We start from the raw sequence: 23,384 nt of genomic DNA, 5'->3' as shown, positions 1-23,384 counted from the left end.
TTCTGTCTTGATTTGGTTTAATCTACATGAACTGAGCTGCTTTCCCCTGTGATGGGAGTCAGAAGCTTTTACAGAATGATCTTTCAAAATTTATTGAGGTACTGTTGTTCAGTGTGAAAAAAGAGATGACATTGTACTTCAGCCACCAAATGATCAGCGGTTCGAGTCGGGGTATATTTATGTGATTAAGTTTTTATTCCCAGATAGCATGTAGTGATCAAGAAAGGAAGACGCTTAGGATAGTTTCTGTATCGCTGTGGGGCGGCTGACTGAAAAAGAGACAAAGCTTCTCTTTTCAGCATAATAAACCAGAGCATTTTGCAAGAGGCATGAAGATTTCTTTTTTCTTCTGCCCTATAGGATGTTCCATCTTTTCTTTTCCTTGTTCATTACACAGGAACCCATAAATCTGTCTATTTGTGATATAACTTGAGGGAACTGGTATTTAAAACTGAGGAGTGATACCACAAGTATTTTTTCCACATATGGTAAGCCATTCCCACTGTAGTGATTATTCATATCCCATCAGCAGGTTTCTACTGCAAACCTCAGCAGTACCTGAGGTCTGTTGGCCTACTTGCTGACAGTGTGGGCAGTCAGAAGGAAGCAGCAGAGTTGTCAGTGCCCACTTCTGTCTTGTCATCACAGCCTCTTTAGAGTTGTCAGATCCTTAGGCACAGGAGCTTAATATACGAAGTCTCCACCGAAATTCTGGTCATGTAAGTCTAGTACCCTGCTATTGCAGACATCCATTTTATAAAATTATTAACATGGTTTTAAAAATGGGGCAATATTGTTTGCACTTCCCTACTCTCACCCTTACTCCAACTGGAGATTGTTTTAGAATCTCACTCGTCTGTTAATTTGAAAAATGTTCAGGGCCAGGTACATGGGTGTCATTGCTTCCAGACACATGCAGACTGGAACCCCTTATCAGTAAGTCCTCTTAGTTCAGAAGAACTGCTTGAAAGAACAGGCCAGGGCCCCAGAGCAAGTCTTGGCTGAACAGTCAACTTGATAAACCAGCTCGTGCTGTTTTGAACTGTTTAAGGCTGCACAAGTAACTTTTGGAGAAGTAAATTGTCCTAAGTATTCCACAAACCAACTGTCTTGCTAAATACTGGTCTTGTGATTACATTGAACCTATTGCTGACTGATGATGCAGGGAATTATGAGATTAGGAAAAGTAATTGAGGCCAAATTGTCCTCCCCTTCTCATAGAATTCCCTCTGAAATTCAGATCGCGCTTTATTCTGTCAAACCTTTAGACAGTCCTCTGATGCAGTGTTGCTTCCAATATTTGATCAGAAGTTAAGAGAATCAAGTGAATGCAATTAAGAAAACAGTAAAACTAATTTCTCATTCTTCAATAGAAAGCTATTGTTGTTTTCTTTTCTCCGGTTCTGTCTTTTGGAGCCCTACCTTCAAATGCATCTACACATTCATTACAGCAGACCTATAAAAATTGGCAGAATTGGGATCATTTATGTTTTGTTCATTATAAAGTAGCAAGTGTGCTGTCTGTGCTGAAGTATTATTGACTAATACAATTAAATAATTTATTCCAGATGAATATCACAGCATTTTGATGACATGTTAATACAATATGCAGTTTATTAACCTGTTTAACACTAAAATAATTAGCAATACTGATTCTATAAAGATAAATTCCCTTATAGCTTCCCCAAGCCTGATCTTGCATTTGATACAGAAGTTAAATGAATGACAACTCTTTCAATGGTAAAGCTCAATATAATGTTTAGCAGTTCACTGACAAAACAAGTTGAGTTTTCTGTGTGGTTGTAAGCACTTCCAGCTTTTCATTCAGTGCAAGAAATTCTCCTCACACCTCCACCAGAATTGGAAACAGATTTTTCTTGTCTTCTTCAGTGTAAAATGTGTTGATCTAATCCCAGCCTATATTCTGAGCCACACAATGAACCTTACAATTGTTCATGTGGCTATATTAAAGTTGATTTTACATGCTGAGGTTTCTTGCTAGGGAATGGTGATACTAATATACTGAAAGGCAGGATCATTTATTTAACACTTTTGTGGCATGGCAAGTCTGGGAGTCTGAAACTTTAAAAATTCCACTTAGTTTCCAGTTGAGACTTTTCTTTAGCTCATTTTGTATGTAGGGAAATAGAACATAGACAAATGTCATGTGAAATGGGAAACACTTCTGGGTTATGAATTTTCCACAGCAGTAGAGGGGGCTGAGAATTAGAACTGGCTGATGCATTTCTTTTTTTTTTTCTTAACATGGCCAACAACTCCTTTTTATCCCTTTTCTTTTTTTTTTTTTTTTTTTTTTTTCTTTTTTTTTTTTTTCTGATAGAAAGGGACATATGAGGATGTGGAAATAACTCTTGTGATGGTGGGAAAGTGTTTTTTACTGATTTAAAAGTTTTGGTTTATAGCAAACCCTGGCTCTTTAATTCCCTGACAGGAGAAGAACCAGATACTACTGAGAAGGTAGGTCAAATACACCCCCATACTAGCAAATGTCAGGAAGTTCAGGAACACTAAGAAAAAAGAAAAAAAGTGATATTTCTGGGCATTTTTTTTCCACCACTGAGACGTTCAGGTAGGATTACACAGAAAAAGCGAAAGGATTTTTAGAAGCACTCAGACTCTGTCCCTTGACTTTGAAAGAAGCAGGCTACCTGCATTAGAAAATCCCAACCATAACTGATTGTAGCAATTGGAAAATCAAACCTCTGAGTGTTTATCCATCCTAAATTGAACTGTACAAGGAACATCACATCATGCACAATCTGGGTGTTTATGCCTTGATTCATCTCTTGTAACAGTTTTGTACTGTGGACTCCAGTAATCTGTTTGTGGTTTCCTGTGTTTATTTATAGTAAAGAAGAAGTTGAGCATGAAGTGAAATAACATTAAAAAATAAGGTAGATGTACTACCCCTGTAGGCTGGAAAGGTCTGTAGGGCAGAATGCATCTGGAAAGCTGCTCCAAAGAGAGCAAATACCAGGAGAAGTTTGTGACAGACCAATTGGACAGGAGCTGTTTTAAAGATAGCTAGGAATAGGTTGTTGACAGTCCCAGTCTCTGTGATGAAAATGAATATTGGTAGCTGTTATATGTACCAAGTGAGTGTATGATATATAAAAGGACTTGCAAGGGAAATAAAATGAAAACATTCTCTTGAAGTGTTCATTAGCATCATTATTCTATTTACTGGAGGTAATAAATAGGGGAAAATTAAGTGAGTTTTTTTCAGTGGTTGCACAAATTACTTCCCAGTGTTTTACTACTTGTACTTTTCTGCTTACTGTCAAATTTGTCATGACTTTGTAAGGTGAGGGAATGAAGAATTAGTTCTTATTTAATGGGTGTATGTCTGTTGTGCTGCATAATAGAAATCCAGGAAGCGCTACAGTCTAGTCATCAGAGCTTGCTGAAAGGAAGCCTCTGGATTCTTCTGCATGTGTGCAATGACTTGCTGTGTAATCTTTGGGAAAGTAATTTATCCTCCTGGGCTGCTTGTTCCTTCATCTACAAAATGGGGGATAACAATATATATCTCCATTGCACAGTTTTGTACTAAATGATATTTGTAAAGTTCTTCAAATCCCAAAGGGAAGGATGATTTGGAAGTACAAGTACCACTGCAATCAATAAAGTAATCTTATGCCTGCACTAATTAATACCTCTTCTGCCACTGATTTAACAGCATTTCTTTGGATACCTAAAATATTCTACTTTTGAATTTGCAGCTAAAAATGTTACTTTAAAATATTGTTTAGATTCTACATTTTTATAGAGGTAGCTACAAATGAATTTAATATGCATTTACTTCAATTATTTCTTCATATTTCATAAGGAACATTTGACAGAGTGTTGGCTTCTATGAATGCTACCCATACAATTTTTTTCCAATTTCATAAATGCATTATGACAAGAACAGGAGGGTCCCAAGCATACTGTGCAACCTGCATTCTCTTAGAAATGCACATGCCTTACGTGACTGCCAGCAAAGGACTCATACGTACATAAGTGTAAGTGAATTTGTGGTGTATGCAATCATATGCACTCTTTTCCTACATGTTTAATTGCATGAACCCTTTTAAAGTTTTGTGGACAGATTTCTCAGCAGCTTCAGCCTGAATTTTCTCTTGTTCCAAAGAGAAGGAGCAAGTCTGAGTCAACACAATTGCTGTGGTTATCATTAAACCTCAGTGAAAGTAAGACAACTGCTTACTGTATGTTAATAAGCATTGAAAGTGTTGCCAGTGCAGATGGAAGATCCCTTTTTATGTGGCCAGGACAATATAAATAATGCATTATATTGCTGAAAACACCTGCTAGGGAAAAGAATGGAAAATAGCTATTACACATGCTGGTTGGATAATTATATTGTGAAATCCACAAGATCTGTGGATTCAAGCCAGATCTTGTGGCACACTGGGGCCAGTCTGCCTTCTGGTGCCACAGGCTTCTGGCTACCAGATTGGCATGGACAGTCGCAGCTGGATCATCTCCAGTGTGGTGAATGTGGCTGGGGAGAAGGTGTATGCATGAAAGCTATTTTTCCTTTATGCTCACTGAGCTGAAGACACAGTACCAGCTTTCAGGAGTTACACACAGGAAGCCTAACAGAAGCTGTTTTTACTTTAAAAGGCACACAGGGGTAGGCCAAAAATACAGGTAGTCCATTAGTAGGTAAGCATAAAAGTCAATTAAGCATCTAAGACCAGGGAATAATGCCAATAAGGATGAATAAATCTGTATTAGAGTTTGAGAAGGCCAAACCCCTTTTAATAATGGATGTGCTTAATAATCTATTTCATATAAAAATGTTCTCTTTATTGTTAATATACATACTTTTAATAAGGATGTTTTTACATTAGTACATCAAGAGAAATAGAATGTGTTGCAGGAATTCAGGGTAGGTAGGAGGGGAAATTGACTGAAAAATAGGGAAACAACCCCTGCAAATACACGTAGTCATTCTGATGTATAAAATGTATCTTATACTATAGTCACTTCACTAATCAATGTTCCAAGAATATGCAAAGCAAAGAAAAACAAGATACTAATTAAAGATAAGATGATGATCTTTTGGTGTATAATAAACCTACTGGAACACCCATTATCAGATAAGACTGCCTATTTATATGAATTTTCTTGCTTGCTGTGGTATTGCAATGCAGCCATTTTCTCCTGACTGCTTCCTGTCAATGAAGTAATGTGCTATTATGTGTGTGTACTGAGGGGAAAACAGGATCATAGGAAATCTCTGTTTGAATAAGCCTTTCTTGTATTTTAGCTCATCATAACTGTGTTATTTCTAGTGTAAAATAAAGAAACTGAAAATAAATAATTTAAGATGCTAACCTATCCTAGATTTTTCTCATTCCATGGCCTCGGAAAAATAAAGAGGCATTGCTTATAAAGTTAATAGCATATTTCATGTCATGTGTAGCATTTAAAAGTAAACAATCCACACTTGATAACTGAGATACTGATCGCAGGACTGGACCTTGGAATTTCTAGTTTATCCATGTTCAGTGGAAACTTACAAAGCATTTATTTCTCATAGAGGGGCTGGACTGTTGGATGTAGCGATCCAGATTGCAATAGTGATCCATTCAGGAGTCTCAGAATGCATGGATAGGCTGGGGAGGGGGGAGACTGCATTGTGATTGTAAAGTGGGTAGGTACTAGTTATCCCTCTTTGGGTAACGGAAGTTAAGGCCGACACTTGATAATGATAGTTTAGGCTTTTAGTTTTGGTAGCTGATACTGAACTAGCGCTGATTTTCAGAGATGCTCAACATTTGACTTTTTCTAACTAATGCCAGCATGTGAGCAACCAAGATGGAGACTGCCTGATGTAAATGTAGTGCACTGCTCATGGTGGATTGTTGCTGTGCTTACAAAAAAAATCATGCTTCGTTCCCTTAAATTTAGTACAATGCTAATTGTGTTGTATTGCAAATTGGAGAATGACACATCTCTCTTATCACTAATATTACAGGACTAAAGACGGTACAGTCGGAGTGGCCTCTCAGGTGTCACAGCAAGATGACAGGGTTATGTTGTGAACATCTTGAAACTGGTTCTAGTCTATTCCCGCTAAATTTTTTTTCACACTGACCTCCCAATGATGACCCAAGTAGCAATGCTTCTCTCAGCTTTTTTGAAAGAATATTTGTAGCTCTCCAACCAGTTGTAATTCTCTTAGATTTTAAAGTTGCTGTCTGCTACAATTTTCCATCTTAATTCCTTCTGATTACAGTAAGGCAGATCATTATATAAGATACACTGGTGCAAACTTAGAATGATCTGACTGACCTTAGGTTGAGTTACTGTTGACTTTTATTAGGGTAGCACAGATCAAAATATAATGCAGTCTTCCATCAAACAAGAAAAAAGAAAATGTAATCTTTCTATAGAGAGACAACTGAAAATATACAGCTGAGGCACCAAATTTGCCATGAAATTGTTAACTTACTGAGCTTTTTCATGCAGTCTCGAAGCCTGGTTTCTAAACTGAGTACACGCTGGTGTAGTTCCTCATAGTCATAAGCACCAATTTCTTCCTGAATCCCAGTGAGGACAGTAGACAGATTCCTAATTTCCTCCTTGAACTGGGTGATTAATTTGGCATCAGTTTTGTATTGTTCCAGAACTGGGATCAGTGGCAGGAGCTCATCCATCTTTTCTTTCAACTCCTGTTAAAGACAATCAAATGTGCATTAGAGCAGTTTAACGGAGTTCAATCCCCTAATTCCCTTTATTGAAATATTTATGCCTGATTATTAAAATGACTTGAAAATGGTTATTGATTTTAATTACAGATCTGTTATTAGTGTAGTGCAAAAGTCTTAGAAACATCAGTCTTAATGGTAGTAACCAGTAGATAAAATGCACAAGAGAATAGTTTTTCTACTGAAAGTACACCATTACCTTCAAGTGATCTGAACCAAACCTGTTGAAGGTCTGACTTCCAGAGGATGTAAACCCCTGCTAACAGTGTCTGCCTCGAGAGCTGGTGATTGGGCCTGAACACACAGTGACGTTCAAGGAGGTCATACCTGTTTTACAATACTGTAATAGTTGGTGAGCTGTTAATTTCTATTTAACTCTTTAGAAATACTGAATTAATTTTTTCTCAATGGCTGTTGAGCACTATTTAGTTCTGTTCCAGCCACAGAGATATATAACACTTTCTTCTGAAGTAAAAACTCCATGATTCTTAACTGTACTTTGTATTTGTCATCCTGCTACATCACTAGGTGATTTTGAAATTCCTCAGTTGATTTCTCTTGTGGACTATCACAAATAATTTTTTTGCCACGTGCAGTTGTTGTCGCATTGCCGATCCTAGCCTTAAACCTTGATTAAATAAAATAAGACACCACTTTGGAATCTCAGATTGCCCTTCTCAGACTTTTGCTGAGTCTCGTACTTTGCAAATTTGTCTCAGTTTGTAACCTATATTGGCTGCTCATCTTTCATTTAATTATTCTTTTAAATGCACTAATCATAGGGGCTTTATTAAATTTAAACTAATTGTTTGAGGTTGTTTTTTGTTTGGTTATTATTCTGTAGAAAACCTCAAAGAATCCTTGCAGTCAAAAGGTTTTGTTTTATTGAAAAGCAGACGGGTTTGTCCCTGATGTATCATCTGTATATGGAGATTTACATATCTTTTTATAATTTAAGGAAACAGCAGGACTTCCATGAGCAAATGTCAGAGAGACATGGGGAGATGCAAGCCTAAAGAAAACAAGGCAAAGGATGGAAATAAAGATTTGTTAGGTACTAGCAATGGGTGGTAATAGAGATTGGGAACACATGAAAACACAGAGGGAGAGCCTATTGAAGGGGTTAAAAAATAAAATCCTGAAGAATAGCTGGAGTAGTCAGCAGGTTAAAAGGGAAAGCAGAAGAGAACTAAATGAAAGTGCAAGCCCAAGAAAGAAGTGCCAAAGCAAATGTGAAATACAAGTTAGTGTAGTCACTGAGGTGGGCAAAGACACACATGTAGAGTTGTTGCATCACTAGTATTAAAGGATGCAATAAACAGGGTGGGACATTTCCAATATAAGATGCCAAATGCATTTTTGCTAAGGAGATGTGAAAGAAGCTGATAGGCAGGGTCAGCATTTGAGCTGCTTGAAGATCTACCTCTGAATTTTCGTCTCTTGAACATGTTCTAAAACAGTTTGAGAATTCTGCAGTATCTCTTCATCGCCTAGCTAATATATGCATATTGTTTTAACAATTGCTTTCATACTGGAATTATTATTTACTCAAAATAAAGATTTATATATGTTGTTAGGAAGTGTATTTTGCACATAGTTCATCTTAATAGCTAGAAAATTGCATTTTAAATTATAAGCAGATATGTCATTATAAAGGAATTTGTGAGTATTAGAAGTTTTATTGGTTCTATTCTCAAGGGGTCCTCCAATTACATTATAGTAGCAGAATTACTGAAATGGACAGAAAGAAGTGGAGAGTCCTTTTGTCTACAGTTAAAGCTATTTTTATTTGACTGTTTTGCTTAAAAACTTAACTTAAGCCTACTTTATTCCTGTTAAAATAAATAGTTATTTTTAACTTGATGACAATGAGAATAAGCTGTGTGACGTAGAAAGCAGAGCTCCAGAAGCCAAAGTTTTTGTTACTTAATTTTGAAATTATGAATTTAGGCTTTTGTTCTGTGGGACAGTGAACTGCCAAAAATCATGGGAAGATAAAATGTGTTTAATAGAATTAGTGAAAGTAACTTATTCTCTGACAGGAATTATGCCAGGTGAGGTATTATTTGAGCAAACTGCTGTAACTTTTTGTGGCGATCAGGTATCTTCTGCCTGGCATAAATGCTGATTTGACGGAAATATGACCATATGCTCATGTGTGATCTGGATCAAATTTGTTCTCTTTGGTTCTCATCAACATAGAACCACTGTGTTAGAATGTCTAATTTCAATAAATGATATAAATATGGTTTTGGTATTTTCGTGATAGAGAAAATTTTATTGGTTTCTGCTGACACTCCTAGCTTGTTGCTATGATGAGTGGTACAAGAACTAACTTGTATTGCAACATGGATAGGTGGTAGACATATTCTGGCACTTTGTGCCTGCTGATATGAGGGGTTATGCTATATCCAGAATGAATTTCTTTGTCTCAGGAAAGATAAAGCACTGGAATTTTAGTTGATTAGATTTCAGAAAGCCAGCAGCATATTGTATTATGTTGACCTTTAAAATTACTCTATAACTTGACTGGCTGGAAATCTGTTTTGTACTCCAGGCAAACCATCAAACTGAAGTGAAATGATTGGTCAATACAAATATCGAATATTTAAAAGGTTAGAGTACTGTAGAAATATGCTACCTTTGACATTGTGTATCAGACATTCAAACTTTGATATTTTGTTCCCAAGGAAAACTATAATGAGAATATGGAATATACAATGGCATTATACAAATGTGGTGTTGTAGCAATGAGTGATGAAGGGAAGAAAGGTGGAGACATTTCTTACTACCTGAAAATAACTGGAAGTCTGTGCTCAAGCTATCACCTAAACTAAGAATGATGACATGAGTAAAGTTTGTTAGCCAGATCATTAATGTACTTAACTCCTGATATTATTAAGACACATTGGATATTCAGTGTCTCTGAAAAATAAATTAGACCCATTAGCTATGTAATTGTTTAAGTATCTAACTTTAGCACCAATTAGAAAATTAAGTCCAGTTTATGTGAACTTTCATAAATACTTTGAAAATATATACTAGGTTAACATAATGTAATCCTCAGAATGTATGTTCTAGATCTTATATTGCTGTCTTGCAGTCTTGAAATATCAATTTATCAGATTTGATATTTAAAGAACTTAAATATGCTTCTGTAACATTTTATCCTTATGATTACTTTAGATAGCTTTTTCAGAATACACAATGCTATTTTGTAATCTCTGCAGCGGTCCTTTCTCACAAAAAGATTGGTGTGTGGTTTTTGTTGTCATTAAAATTCCTTGTAAGTCTTTTTTTAATCACACAAATGTGACTGGGAATGATTGCCCCCCTCCCTATCCCAAATTTGTAATAACAAACCTTCAGACATGAAATTAGATCTTAATTGTACTGGATAATAATTACAATAACCTGATTTATTATAGGCTTTCTTCCTTTCAACTGGAGTAAATGTCAAGCAACAGTAAAAGTGCAGAACTCTCTAGTTGTTTGCTATTAATTCTATTGGATCTCCCCATTTATCACTGGATCTTGAATGAATATAAACTTCTCAGTATGACATGCACATTGATACAGGAAAAACAGGAATCTGTTTATAGTGACATTTCTCTAATGACTTAATAATTAATAGTTACTCTCTATTACAATTAAATTGAACAGAGCAAAAGATTATAATCATAAAGGAAGATTCATTATGCTTTTCTTTTTGATGTTGCTCTTGTATGAGCATTTCAAGCTGAGATCTTAGCAGTCCATGCATTGCTGCGTAGTACGTTGCTTCCAGCAGGCTTTCAAAGTTATTGTTAAAATAAAACCTACTTGAAAATGCTTTGTCATTAATGTCTTCCGATCATCTTCAATTTGCCGAAACTTGGCCTTCAGCCCTTTCATTTGTGTTTCCATTTTTAAAACATACTGGAAATCCCTCTGAGTCCGTAGATTTAAAACTTCAATAGACTGGGACATATTCTGAACCTGTTAAAGAAGAACACTCTCTAAATGCACTTTTTGTCACTTTAGTTTTTTCCTGGTTAGGTAGTTAAATGTCAGGCAATAAAATGTGCTTATGTCAATGCTTTAGTTGTGATAGTTTTAAATTCCATAACTGCATGACAGTACAAAAACTGAGGAACAGGGATAAGTGAGGACTATCAGGGGCAAGACCTTGAAGTCATAAGTGATTTGGATTAGCTACTTTGAGGTAAAGAGAGAGAGATCCTTTCAGCGCCACTATCAATGGGCTCAAAAAATGGTGTTAGGCAGTGCAGTCTACTTGCACAAGTGTAGCAGATGCTGTCTGTTCTTCAGGGTGTGCTATATAGCATGAGGAACAGGACTGAGATTTGGAGATTCTAGTTAGTATGAAGAGCATGATTTTTATTGCTGCTAGGCATTTATATAATAATTCAGTATAAGGAATTCATGAGACTATCCAGAGATTAGCTCGGGTGTGCCCATCCCCAAACAGGTGTTTGTTCATGACTTTATAAGTAGATACAAAACTAGAAATTTTATCCAGTTGTCTCATTGGTAGAAACCCATATTTTTTTACACGTGAGAAGTAGTCAATATTCATGTAACTTTTGTAGAGCAAGTGACTTTGTCGCTATAGCAAGCACTTTTACCACCATGAGGCAAGAATAACTGTTATGTAAAGTAAATTACATATATTTTTAAAAGTATCTGTTATAAAAGCAATTCTTTTGACAGCCATAAAAATGACACATTTTGCAAGTACATTTATTCTGTTTCAGTAAGTGTTTTGTTTTCCCAAAGACATGAAAAGAGTAGATTGCTGTAAATGTATTAGGCAGCATATTGAAGTTTTGACTCAAGCAAAAAAAAAAAAATTCTACCTTCCTAATAAAAGACAAATCCAGCAGTATTCCTGTTGTTTGCAAGAATATGCAATATTTGAACTGATATTCATGTTTGAAACTAATATATTGTGACCTACAGATTGTGTGGATTCAGAAAATACTCTTAAAATACTTTTAAAAATAGTATACATTAGTTATTGCACAGTTGCAATTAGCAGTTCTTAGAAAGTTTTTTAATAAAAAAAGAAATGTTTCTTTTTTTTTTTTTTTAATTTATTTGCCTGCTTTCAACAATTAGAAAGCAAAGTCCTTCGGGTCTTGGAAGAACTTTGAGAGTTTCAATTTGGCAGAAGATGCACTCACATAGAGGCTCTAATTAAATGACTGTGCATGGACCTAGCGAAGCAATAGTATGACATTACATACCCATAATTACCACAGTTCTAATAAGAAGAAAATAGCTTTTAGAGACTGATGATATAGGTTCTCTTCTGTGGCAGCTCAAAAACTGTGTCGAGATCTTACCACCCCTCCAGCCTCCACCCCAAAAGAAAGTAAGATTATTTTACATTAATATTGTAGTGTTTGGGAAATATGCTAGAGCAAAGACTCTGGGGACTGGTCTTCCTCTGTTAAGTAAACAGCCAGCATGATGGGAGGTGGCTCCTCTGGGTGCTAGTTCAGCCGTGTTCTCTCTCTGCATCTCATGCTATGGGCTCTGTCACATCCTGAAACTGTGTCCCTGCTGAAGTTCATGGAGGTTTAGGGAGGGAAAATCTGCAGGGTTCTGGCACTGGAGTTAGTTTTCTATAGTTAGAAAAATACAGAAAATTGTATGCTACAAAATGTATTTTTAACTCTACGTTTTATGCTGCTTTCTGCTGCTGTTCAGCTGCTCTCTCAGGACTCAGGTTCTGTACCACTGGCTGTGATACAATAACTATAACCTTGGTTACTTATACAGGGAACGCAGAGCAATAGTTTGTGTTTTCATGGCTGCAGATTTTTTTTCCATTGTTGATGTAAAATAATACTTCACTGGTTTTACTATATATGCAATAGTGGATAATACTGGAAATAAGAATTGTTTTGGGAAAATTTGCACCACCAGAGAATGAATAAATAGTATTGTTTGAGGAAAGAGCAAATGAAAGAAAGTCAGAACTGTTTATCTTCTGTATAGTCTGCTTTGCAGATGCTGTCATCTCCGTATCTCTTTATTTGTTGATAAGAGACAAGGAATGACCTTCAGGAGTCTCATGACTGAAGCAGAAGCTGTAGTTTAAATCCCACAGCAACTACCTAGTTTGAGGTTGGATTTGTAGCTGTTTTTTACACAGAAAAATCAGTCCTGTCTGTGTGTAAGGAAGAATTTTGGGAGGAGTGAACAACAAAGAAGGTGCAACTTCAGTTTGCTAGATCAGTGGCTTGGGTTGGGAAAGGTGTGATACAAAGAAAATAGACAAATAATAATCAGTGGTGAGAACACAGGTAGGGGATCTGCCCTGAAGAAATATTTTTATTAGATAACTCTTCAAGACTCAGTTATGTATTAAATTTAGAGGGAAAGGAGTGGATTTCCTTGGGAAGTTTAGTGATCAAAAGGAGGAATCTGTTGGGAAGACTTACCTTCTCTAGGAGTTGCCTGAGTTGCCTGCTTTTGGCATCTCTTGAACATAGGTTTTGTTCCGGTGCAACAACAGTGCAAATGCAACGGCCATCAGGATCCTGGGCTGAACTATAAACTTGCCACCCTTCCTTGGGGCTAATCTGAGTCTGTAATGACAAAATAATAAAAGCCGAATGGATCTTTTTGTTGTTTGAAAAACCACTACCTCAGAATATTTTTATTTATTTTTGCAGTATATGTTTGCAATGAGATTCCTCCTAGACAACACTGTTTACTTTCTCAACTAATTAGATTGGTGGTTTCGCACAGTTTTGTCATATCTTACACTGCTGTAATTGTTCTTTAGAAGTGTCCAGCACACATTGTTTCCAGTGTGATTTCTGCTTGTGATTCAGCACAAACTAGTCGATTCAATTCTTTGCAAAGGGATGTTCCAGTTTTTCATCAGCAGAGAACAACCATGTCCTTTCAGCATGAATGACTTTTACTTTAGACTAATGGAAACAACAAGGACAGAAGAGAACAGCTAGAAAACCCCAAAGAGAGAGCACAGGGTATGGTACTCCCACATTGGGACCTGGCTCAGCAGCACTTGGGGATGTGGGTCAGCATGTTTGCTCTTAGAGATGCAGCAGACAGAAAACTGTTCTCTGTTGACTTCTACTGCATTTACACCAAAGGGAAGAGAGGCTTGCTGCAAGGTAGTACTGAAAAGTGTCTGGTTAGTTTAGGTGAATGGGGGTCATGTCAAGCATGGCACAGTACTGTTAAGACATTGCACGTCCTTCACTGGGGGAGAGGAATTTGGAAAATTCCTAACCTGTTCTTGTTTACAGCAACCAGGATGGAGAAAGAAAAACCAAAAAAATACCATTTGCTTGCAGAGGATGCTAATACTGTACTACATTTAAAGTTTGTGTGATACCTTGTGAGACTGGGTATCTATTTAATAGGATGTGTAGAAATACACAGCATAAGAAATATAGAAAGTGATATAATTAGATGATTGAAAAGATTCAGATGATGGAATTAAAACTAATGGACACAAGAAGTGATTTTTTTACTTTCTTTTTAAACTGTAATTTAAAGTTAATGATATACATTATTCTTTCCTAATAATACAGTATTGACTACTGAATTTTGTAGTAGAGATGCTAATGGATGCCACTGAAGTAATTTTGGTCTGGACACATTTGGAATAAATTAGTAGTTATATTATAAAATTGTACTCAATGTCAGCACAGAGAACGATTATTTAAACTCACAAGCTTTGATATTGATGCTTTACTGGCAGCTTAGCACAGAGTAAGTTGCAGAGTTCCTCACCTCAGAAGAGGTACAATATCTCTGTAGACTGAGATTAGAAAAAGAGCATAGACTTTTCACAACAATGACTGCTCTGAAGAAGTCATTGAAGATAGCAATGACCTCTTCTATTGTAGAGTTAATTGAGAAATCAAAATTGTATTGTTCCCTTTTTGCAACGAAAAACAAAGTGTCACAATGTAGATGCCTGTAAAAAGAGGAGAGCTGAACTTGCCTCAGGGTTTGCTAGAAATCTGTATCCAGATTTCAGTGCTAAATTATACTGCCTCTATGGTGTTCTCTTCATCTCAGCTTTTAGGGCAAAGGGAATCTGGTTTGAGACATGGGGAACAATAAAAACTAAACAAAATTCTATCTGCATAGGCAATTTAAATTGATTTTGAGCGGCTACTAAAATTGCAAGCTTGAACAAGTGAAGTTTATCAAGGCTGGTAACCCTTGAAAAGTGTAAGTTCTGTTCACTCCAATAGTTACCATGATTCTCTATAGAACTTATGCCCAGATGGGGTTGTCATGCAAGAGCAAGGAAACTGAATTTTTGTTGAAGTTCAGGTATCTAGAGCTTGTGATTATAATTCCTTTAGGACAGAAAATACGAGTTTATGAAAAATTTTGATATTTGAGCTTTATACCTTCTAGATTTAGATTGATAGCAACTGGTTTTACTGCATTCAAGTAACTTTTCTACGGTGGAGAGTGTATGAGATACCAGGATCGCGCACAGCCTATAGTAAAGCCATTTTAATCCAGGCTGTATTAACAAAGGTACTTAGATGTTCTAGTAATGTCATGAGTGTCTCTCTTGGCTCTATCTATGGAAAAAACCCCATCTTTATTAACCTAGCAGATATTTTCCTATGGCTTCTAACATATGGCTTGATTTAAAAAAATAGCTGTTATTTGGGAAAGTACTTCTCACAGTGAGAAGACTGTCAGGCCCATTGTGAATGTGTGGGTATTGACTACCTATGCATAAATAAGCACTTACATAGCACTCCTACAATTTAGTCTACAGTTCTTTGTGGTATTCTGTGGTTCCCTCTATTTGGGCCATTGGGGTTCCTTCACTCATTAGGATGGGTAATATGAGTGATCACAGAGAAAAACAAGCACAGGTGTGTATGTGCACTTTACCTTTTTTTATTTCTGTTATTTTTTTAGTTTGACATTTAATCCCTAACTCAAGCAGAAACTGCTGTGCCATGCAGGGAAAGAGCTAGAAGGCATCAAAACCTTACAGAAGCTAATGAATCTACTTTTCAAATGAAGGTTTACTGCTGACAGGCCTTAGTAAACCAACAGGAAAAGAAATAACAAGTGGAGAACAGCAGTGATAATAAATTATGCTAGTTCTTGAAAATCTGGGGAAAGCAGAGCAGTCCCTACAAAGTCCAATATTAACCATTGCCTTAGAAGGCTGCTGTGTTACTGACTCACTTCACTTACTTCCAAAAGATTTATTTTTTCACTTTTATATATTCTGATAAAATTGTTATAGTTACCTCCATTGTTACTAGTGACAGGGCAAATGGGAGTATGTGTGTATGTGTACTTAATAAGGTTGCTTAAATATAAACAGTATTTTTCAGTTTGTCTGGCAGTTTCAATCCTGGGACTGGAACAGAGCTCAAAAGAGGAGGTAATTTCCCCAACCCCATATCCTTGTACAATTCTTCCAGCTGAAGGGAGGAAATTGGGAGTTTTTGTTCTTTTTTTTTTTTTTTTTTTTTTTTTTCCCTGGTACAATATACACAATTTATGAGCTGTGTACGTGCTAGGAGAGAACTTCTGGAGAAGTGCATGTGCTGCACTGTTCACTGGGCAGTGGATAACTCTTGATGGCAGTTAAAAATCAGTCAGTGATGATCTCAGTATTACTGAGAGCCTTGGACATAAAGTCTCTCAGCCACCATCTAAAGTTTAGGAAGGTAGCAGATTTGTGCTGCTTGGTTTTATGCAAAAAGAACCCCACATGATTGAAGTTCATATATTTTTTTGCTTGGCAGATGTTGCCAGGCTCAGATAATCAGGTTTTTATGATTGTTTCCCTAGCTCTACTGGCACTCTTGAAACACAAAATATGAACATAACTCAAACTCAGTGAGTGCAAAGGGCATTACTGAAATAATACTTCAGAGGTATTTATATCATCAGTGCTCTGTTGTAGCCATGGGAAGCATGACAGTTTACTTGGAATCTGAACATGTAAATTTATATAAACACACATATATGTGTGTTTGTGTGTATAAATATATATATGTGTGTGTGTGTGTGCTATAATAACTAGTATGCATGTGATAGTTACTCAGCTGTGATTTTAAACTTGGATTAAAATGTGATAGGGAGTTTATTAGTTGTAATATAGTGCCACAAGAACTAGCAATATATACTGTAGTTCAATGAGCACAAGTTAGATTTAAGGAAAACAAAATAGAGCTTTTCCTTATCTGCTCACCTTCTTGCTACTCTAAAACACAACAGAATTCTTTCTCACATTGTTTAATTAATTTAAAAGCAGTAATTTTTAGTGTAAATGCAGTGATTTTCTGCAGTAATGTTTTTCCTGCATGCATGTATTCAATTAATTAAGCATTGATTAGGAAATACATCATTTTTAGTTACAATTAAAAACCTAAGTTCTGAGTACACTGAACTACTATACAAATAGTTAAATTTACATTTTATATAACATACTATTATGTAAACATCTGATCGCAGTTACACAAAAAGATACAGAGAAGAGTGTTTCACTAAACATTTAGGACAATGGTGTCCTACTTTAATTTATGAATACCAGTGTTCCCTCTTGTCTAATTAAAGTATAACTTTAAGTTTTAGGCTTCTCATGAGTAGTTAATCACAGCTTTTCTGTAGGTCTTCATTAACAGAGGCTGCTGAGCATTAATGACACAAAGTGATATTTGTGTCATTTGTATTATTCCCATGTCAGCCATTCTAAAATTCTGCTATCCAACCTCCTAGTATCAATTTTATTTTGTTTCTAACAGCTGTTTATTTGCTTAATAGGAAAGAATCAGACCCCTTGCATATTGTGGTAAATAGCTAATATATAACATTATTCAGACAAGAAGAAGCCTACTGCCAGATTTTTTTCTTAATAATGCTATACATTTTTCTGGAACAGTATAGATAGGAAAAAAGGTCTAGACAAATGAAATAACATTGCTGTACTATTTCTAGTATTTCACGTTCAAGATGAAGGCACTTGTTCTAAAAGATTTGCGGATGCTATTTTAAAATCTTTCTGTTCATAGTAAGACCACAACATGCTCACCAGTGTGCAGTTTTATGATGCTCAAAGAGAAGCATGCATTAAGTGATAATAGGAAGATTAGTATCTTAAAAAGAGATTTACAAAGAGGCAACAAACGGAAGCTTTTACTGGCACTTAAATACTACTTCAGCATTAAGATGGCTTGCAACACATCACAGCTACTTACTAGAGTATCTGAAGTGCTTATTCTGGTGGTATTTAGTCCTACCAGAGATGGGAGAGTTTGGGACATCCAGTTAGAGATCATTGCCATGGTGCTAAGAACAGCACCAAGCTTCAGCAGTGGAGGACTCATTGCTGTGGAGCTAATGAGTTTTCATAGTGACTGATTATCATCCCAGTGCAGGCTGGCAGTGAGAGGCGTGACTGCAGCACACAACATGCACAGCATGAGAGGAGATCAAGCTACCCAGATTTAATCATCCATTAAAAACAGTCATATCCTTATTTGCCCTCTGTCTTTCTGCTCTTACTGACAAATCCTTACGACTGTCTTATGCTGACCACTAAATAAACAGTCCTTTCTATGCTAATCATCATAGCAGTTTCCAGTGGGAGATGCTATGGGTGAATTACCTCTTTATAAGTGCTAGAGAGTCAATTAGCACTTAATTAGCTCTGTCCTTGCAGAGTAGTATGTGTTCCTGTCTGAAATGCAAAAGCCCAATCACAAACCCAAACACAAATAAATCCCCACTCCCCATCACTGCTTTGGTAGAAATATGCTCAGGTCTGTTTCTAAATATGACACTATACTTGTGCAAGTGGATGGGGAAGGGGGAGAACTGTCAGCCTGCCCACGAAGACACCAGAAACCTTGCTGAACCTTTCTTGATTTGCTGATCTCACATAAATTACAAACATCAGGGACTTTATAATTTCCACAGCCTGTTATTAAGATATTTGTTATTCATAAAAGAACACTGAAAAAGCACAGTTTCACATTTCTCGGTGTTCTTGTTAGTTAATGAGTTTTTATACCAAGAGTTATTGCATTACATCCAGGGCTGGCAGACTAAGTATGTCTTCATTGCCGTTTAGATCATGTAGCATTTTGAGGCATCTTTTGTCTCTAATCTGCTATTAAATCTATTGTTCTCTAGTGCTGTAGAATGAACTCCAGGTTCAGTAGCAATTTATCTTTTTAGTAAACTTAGGAAAAAAAAACCCCAACCCTCTAGAAAAAAATTGTCAAAATCATTGTGCTGTTGGGGTAGTTTTACTTTTTTAGAGTTATTTTAAAAAAGAAGAAATGCTGAGCAAGGATTTCTAACAGCAATTATTTTATAGAGAACTCGCTTAAAAATTTGCAGAAAGATAGACTACTAGATTTTTTCTCAGAGGCAGTTATGGACATTGTTTCTGAATTTGCTTCCAAAAGACTATATTTTCTTAAGGAATTTTAGTGGTTTGTATGAAGGAAACCTGTAGTGAAACTGAAAGGATATATTTTATAGGAGTGTGTGATCACGAATGCATTTATTAAAGGTACTAAACCTCTGCAAACAGTTTTTCGGATTCTCAGAGCTCGTACACCAAATTCAGGCTAGGCTTTTCTCTTCTAACATTCATTCAGAATTATTTCAAGTTATCTCTTTAGATTAATGAAGAGACATGGAAAATTAATTTTTTCAAAAGAAATTGAAGAACACATTTAGAGCTATTATATTTAAGGAGTCTTCCAGCAATAGAATACAGGGAGAAATTCTGTGTATCCAGGTATTAAATGTTCTCTGGGAGTTACACAGTAATGTGAAATGTTTCTAAATACTCCAAAAACCTAATTCACTGAAGATATGCATTTGAAAGCAGTAAATGAATATGAGTTTGTTTACATACAGCTTCTGCACTGAAAAATAAGCTTTGTGCTAGTTTCTCTGCTTCTATAGACATTGTAGTAAAAGACCTAAATATGAAAATGATAATCAATTAAATACTAAACATCTTGTAGTTTTATTTCCTTGCAGCATGTTGAATGCACGCTCTTGTTTGCATGCATTTTTATTTATTTCACATACTGTTTAAATTATACCAAAACTCCTGGAACAAAGTAACACACAAGCACTGTTTTCTCCAGAGAACTTGGATTTCTTTGAAAATATGAACTGATAGTTGATGATGCTGATGTCTGAATAAGAAAACACATTTTTTTTTCTCAGTTCCAAAAAAAGTATCCCAGTAAGAAAATACTGCACTGGATCAGTCTCCTTGATCCATTTAGCTCCCTTCCCTAACAATGGCCAGCAATGGATGCGTAAAAGAGGAGTGTAAGAAGAGAACAAAAATAGAATACTTTTTTTGGTGTAACCTTCCAGCAGGCTTCAGTACTTACCAGTCCAGAGGTTGTAACTTTGTGTTCAAAAGTCTTTCATGATGCTTTCTTCTGTGAATTTCTCAAGTAACTTTTTAACTCATCTGTACTTTTAAGGGGCACAACATCCACTGGCATGGAGTTCCACGGTTTAACTATGTCTTGTGTGAAAAACATACTTCCTAGAAGTCATGATGAGATTGCAAGTTTGAGAAATGCTGGGTTCAATCCAAATTGCAATTTTTCATTGAAAAACCTATTTTTGAAAATTATAACCTTCATCTGCTTCCAATGACCACAATTGCTTTCAGCTACTTAACAGAAAAAAAAATCATTGATACATTTGGATACTGCAAATATGGTAATCAAGCCCATGAAACAATTTAGTTTTGTTAAATCTTGTGACACTGTTGATACCTTCTGAAAGCCAGTGGTGACTCTGCTTTCTACTCTGCTGCAATGAACTGGCTCCAGCCAGGCATCCGCGTTTCCTTACTGTGAAAACTAGAGTGCAAAGAGGGCTAGTATGAGCCTGGTATGGGCATGTGGTGGTATGGGCATGTGCTGCTGGATCCAGAGCTTCAGAAGCACTCCTGCATTTCACAGTTCTGTAATGGCAGCTGTTTTCTGAAGTATTCCAGAAGATAAATTTCATAAAAGCTTAGATTGTGTGATGGCAGCCTTTATGTGTATTTCTCTGAAGACAGAGAACCTTTGGCAAGACACCCTTGATATGGTGTCTTGAGACTGAGAGGTCAGTCAGGCATTACCTCAGCACGATGAAGGGCATAGTGAGTGGGGGGTGTTTGAGTCTTTGAAATAGTTAATGTTTCTGTGGAGATAGGCTCCCAGTCATCCACTGAAGAGATGTGCGTATTGAACCGTCCAGAATGACATCAAGAGTCAGGCTTTTTGCTGAGCTGTTGCACTTCATTGGCAAGTTATCAATTTCCCAAGTAACTCCACTTACTTCTTCCGGTATAGATTAGGTAACATTTGGAAATGTTGCATAATTTTCTAGTTTTATTGGGTTTTTCTGAAGTACCTCAACATCCTCTCTAGACCTTACACAAAAAAGATTGTCATTCACCCGTTTTATCACCTTTTTTGTTCCTGTCTTCTTTCAAAAGTTTAATAAGCACATTAATTCCCCTGGTTCCAAGACATTTCCTGAAAGATTTTATTTTTTTTTTAACCACATAGAGCTGCAGCTGTTAATATTTTTGGTTTTCTTCTCTTAAACATTTTCTGTTCCACAAAAGAATATAATTGCTCCCCTCCTGCCTGTTTTAGTCTCAAACGAAGTACATTCAAGAGACAATAAAAGGCTTTTCTGAAGTCCAGACAAATAATTACTGCGGATTATCCTTAATCTAGTGTGTTGTCATCTCCTGCAAAGAATTCTGGTTTTCGGTCGCTCTGATTATTCTGAATAGATGAGATGCTGCACGGTTCTTATGCTAGAGGTTTCATTAACGTAGTTTACAACCTAATTTTCTTCCAACTAGTTTACCTGCTAAAGAGAAAACCTGTTGGTGTGTGGTTCACAGTATCATTGCTAGATACATCTTTAAAGAGCATAGCAGGAGATAATCCTCTAGTACTTTTGGCTGGTTATATAATTTAAAATTACCATATAGTTGGTATCTGGTTGGTATCCGCATGGTGCTGAAGTTAGATCCCCTATAACTACACAAGGGCTTTAAAGCACATTTGCACTGCAGTGCAGTGACGATGGCAGGTTGTATAAGTATATGTGAGTCTTTCAAGGCAGCTCCAGCCCAGGGACTAACAGTAACGTAGCTTACACTGGAAAGCTGAAAAAACATTCTTGTGACAGCTGTGTCCTGTACTGCTACAGGTTTAATGCTAAACTTGGGTTTGTTTACACAGGCTGCAGCTTTCCCCTGGACAGGGACATTACTTGTTCAGTGTAATAGTCAATATTCTATGTACCTAACATACCTCATTTCATGCACCCATTTGTCAAACATTTGCTTCAGAGTAGTACTGCAAGAGGAGTTATATGTGTGAACAGAGACAGTCTCTGAAAAGGTTCCTTTCCTGAACAGTGGAAATAATCACTGGAACTATATTTTGTGTACTCATCAGAACTGTAGAAATACCCAAAAAACCCTCCTGTCAAGGGACTAAAACTTTAAAATAGTTTTAGCTGTATTTTGCCATAAATATTTGGGTAAATTAAAAAATGTAAAGCAAATAGTAGAATTGTTTTGTGAGAAACACATCTGAAACCACATATACAAAGCCACATATTTCTTGCCAGAAACCACAGAAAAACTGAAGAGTTATTCTCATCTCACTAGGAAGTAGAAACAAGACCTTATGATCTATGTTTTATTTAAGCTCTGTGTTTTGCTTTTGTTTCTTTAAAAGGTGCAATTTCAGATTTTTACTCTATGATAAACTGTTATAAAGAAGTAGTTTTCTGAACAAGAGCAATAGTAGTTTAAAAATCTGAACATTATTCTTTTTTACCCTGAAATTTCTACTGGTACGATAACTTCTTTTCAGAGCTAACCTCCTGAAGTCAGTAAAAGCTAAAATATTTATACAGAATAACTACGGATGCCATATTTTGATCTTACATAAAAGTATGTGAATCTGTAAGAATTTCAGTGTTAGCAGAGTTACTGTGTACTGGTTCTGTAATATTCAATTGTAATATAATACATTATTAGGGGTATTAAAGGTATTATTAAGGTATAGTATGAATGCCCTTATTTATTCTTACATAAGCTGGAGGCTCTTCTGGTCTCTGATATTTACTTTCACTTTGAGAGCCTGTTACATTTTGATATGGGTTAAATAAATTCCAATGTAAATGAGAATACAGCCCAATGTTACGTTATAACAACTGAGATATGATAATCTGTACTATAGAAATAATTAACATCAGTGTTAGGAATGTCAACAAAGCAAATGTTCTGAGAGTCAGCAATATGTGAACACACACATATAAATGCATGAAAAATGTCTGCTTACGTCCTGGCTGGAGAAAAAGAAACAGTGATTGTAAGAAAGAGGAAATGGTGAAGTTCAGCAGTGGTCACTTAACCTTGATGGCAGCTTATTTCATGAATATTAAAAAAATTAAATGTTATGTCATTCCCAAATATTTCTTATAATTCACAATTGACTTCATGGGTAAATGCTATAAAGGCTTTGCCTGAAACCTTGCATTTTATGCAAACAGAGATCCAACTGATTGCATACTCATGGCTCAACTGTCTTAAAT

The 23,384-nt window shown here is 36.2% G+C and overlaps 1 protein-coding gene across 3 annotated transcripts in view; it reads right to left on the bottom strand.

Moving 5' to 3' along the window:
• Positions 1-23,384, bottom strand: part of OLFM3 (olfactomedin 3) — a 68,592-nt gene that overhangs the window by 7,070 nt on the left and 38,138 nt on the right. Inside the window, exons 1-4 of one of the 3 annotated variants that reach the window (XM_033000564.2) lie at positions 17,981-18,124; positions 13,193-13,339; positions 10,563-10,718; positions 6,485-6,704 (exon numbers count right to left, since the gene is read on the bottom strand). In XM_033000564.2, the coding sequence (XP_032856455.1) occupies positions 6,485-6,704; positions 10,563-10,718; positions 13,193-13,339; positions 17,981-18,109 (652 nt within the window). In that variant the 5' untranslated portion in view covers positions 18,110-18,124. Of the gene's footprint in view, positions 1-6,484; positions 6,705-10,562; positions 10,719-13,192; positions 13,340-17,980; positions 18,125-23,384 lie in introns of those variants that run through there. The other 2 variants (XM_033000566.2, XM_042807700.1) reach the window with 2 other exon arrangements.

Source organism: Tyto alba, unplaced genomic scaffold (genome assembly GCF_018691265.1).
Source record: "Tyto alba isolate M040663 unplaced genomic scaffold, T.alba_DEE_v4.0 Super-Scaffold_1000006, whole genome shotgun sequence".
In the NCBI taxonomy this organism is placed as follows: Eukaryota; Metazoa; Chordata; class Aves; order Strigiformes; family Tytonidae; genus Tyto; species Tyto alba.
Note: the sequence above shows the minus strand (reverse complement) of the source record. Positions and strands in the feature narration are given on the sequence as shown.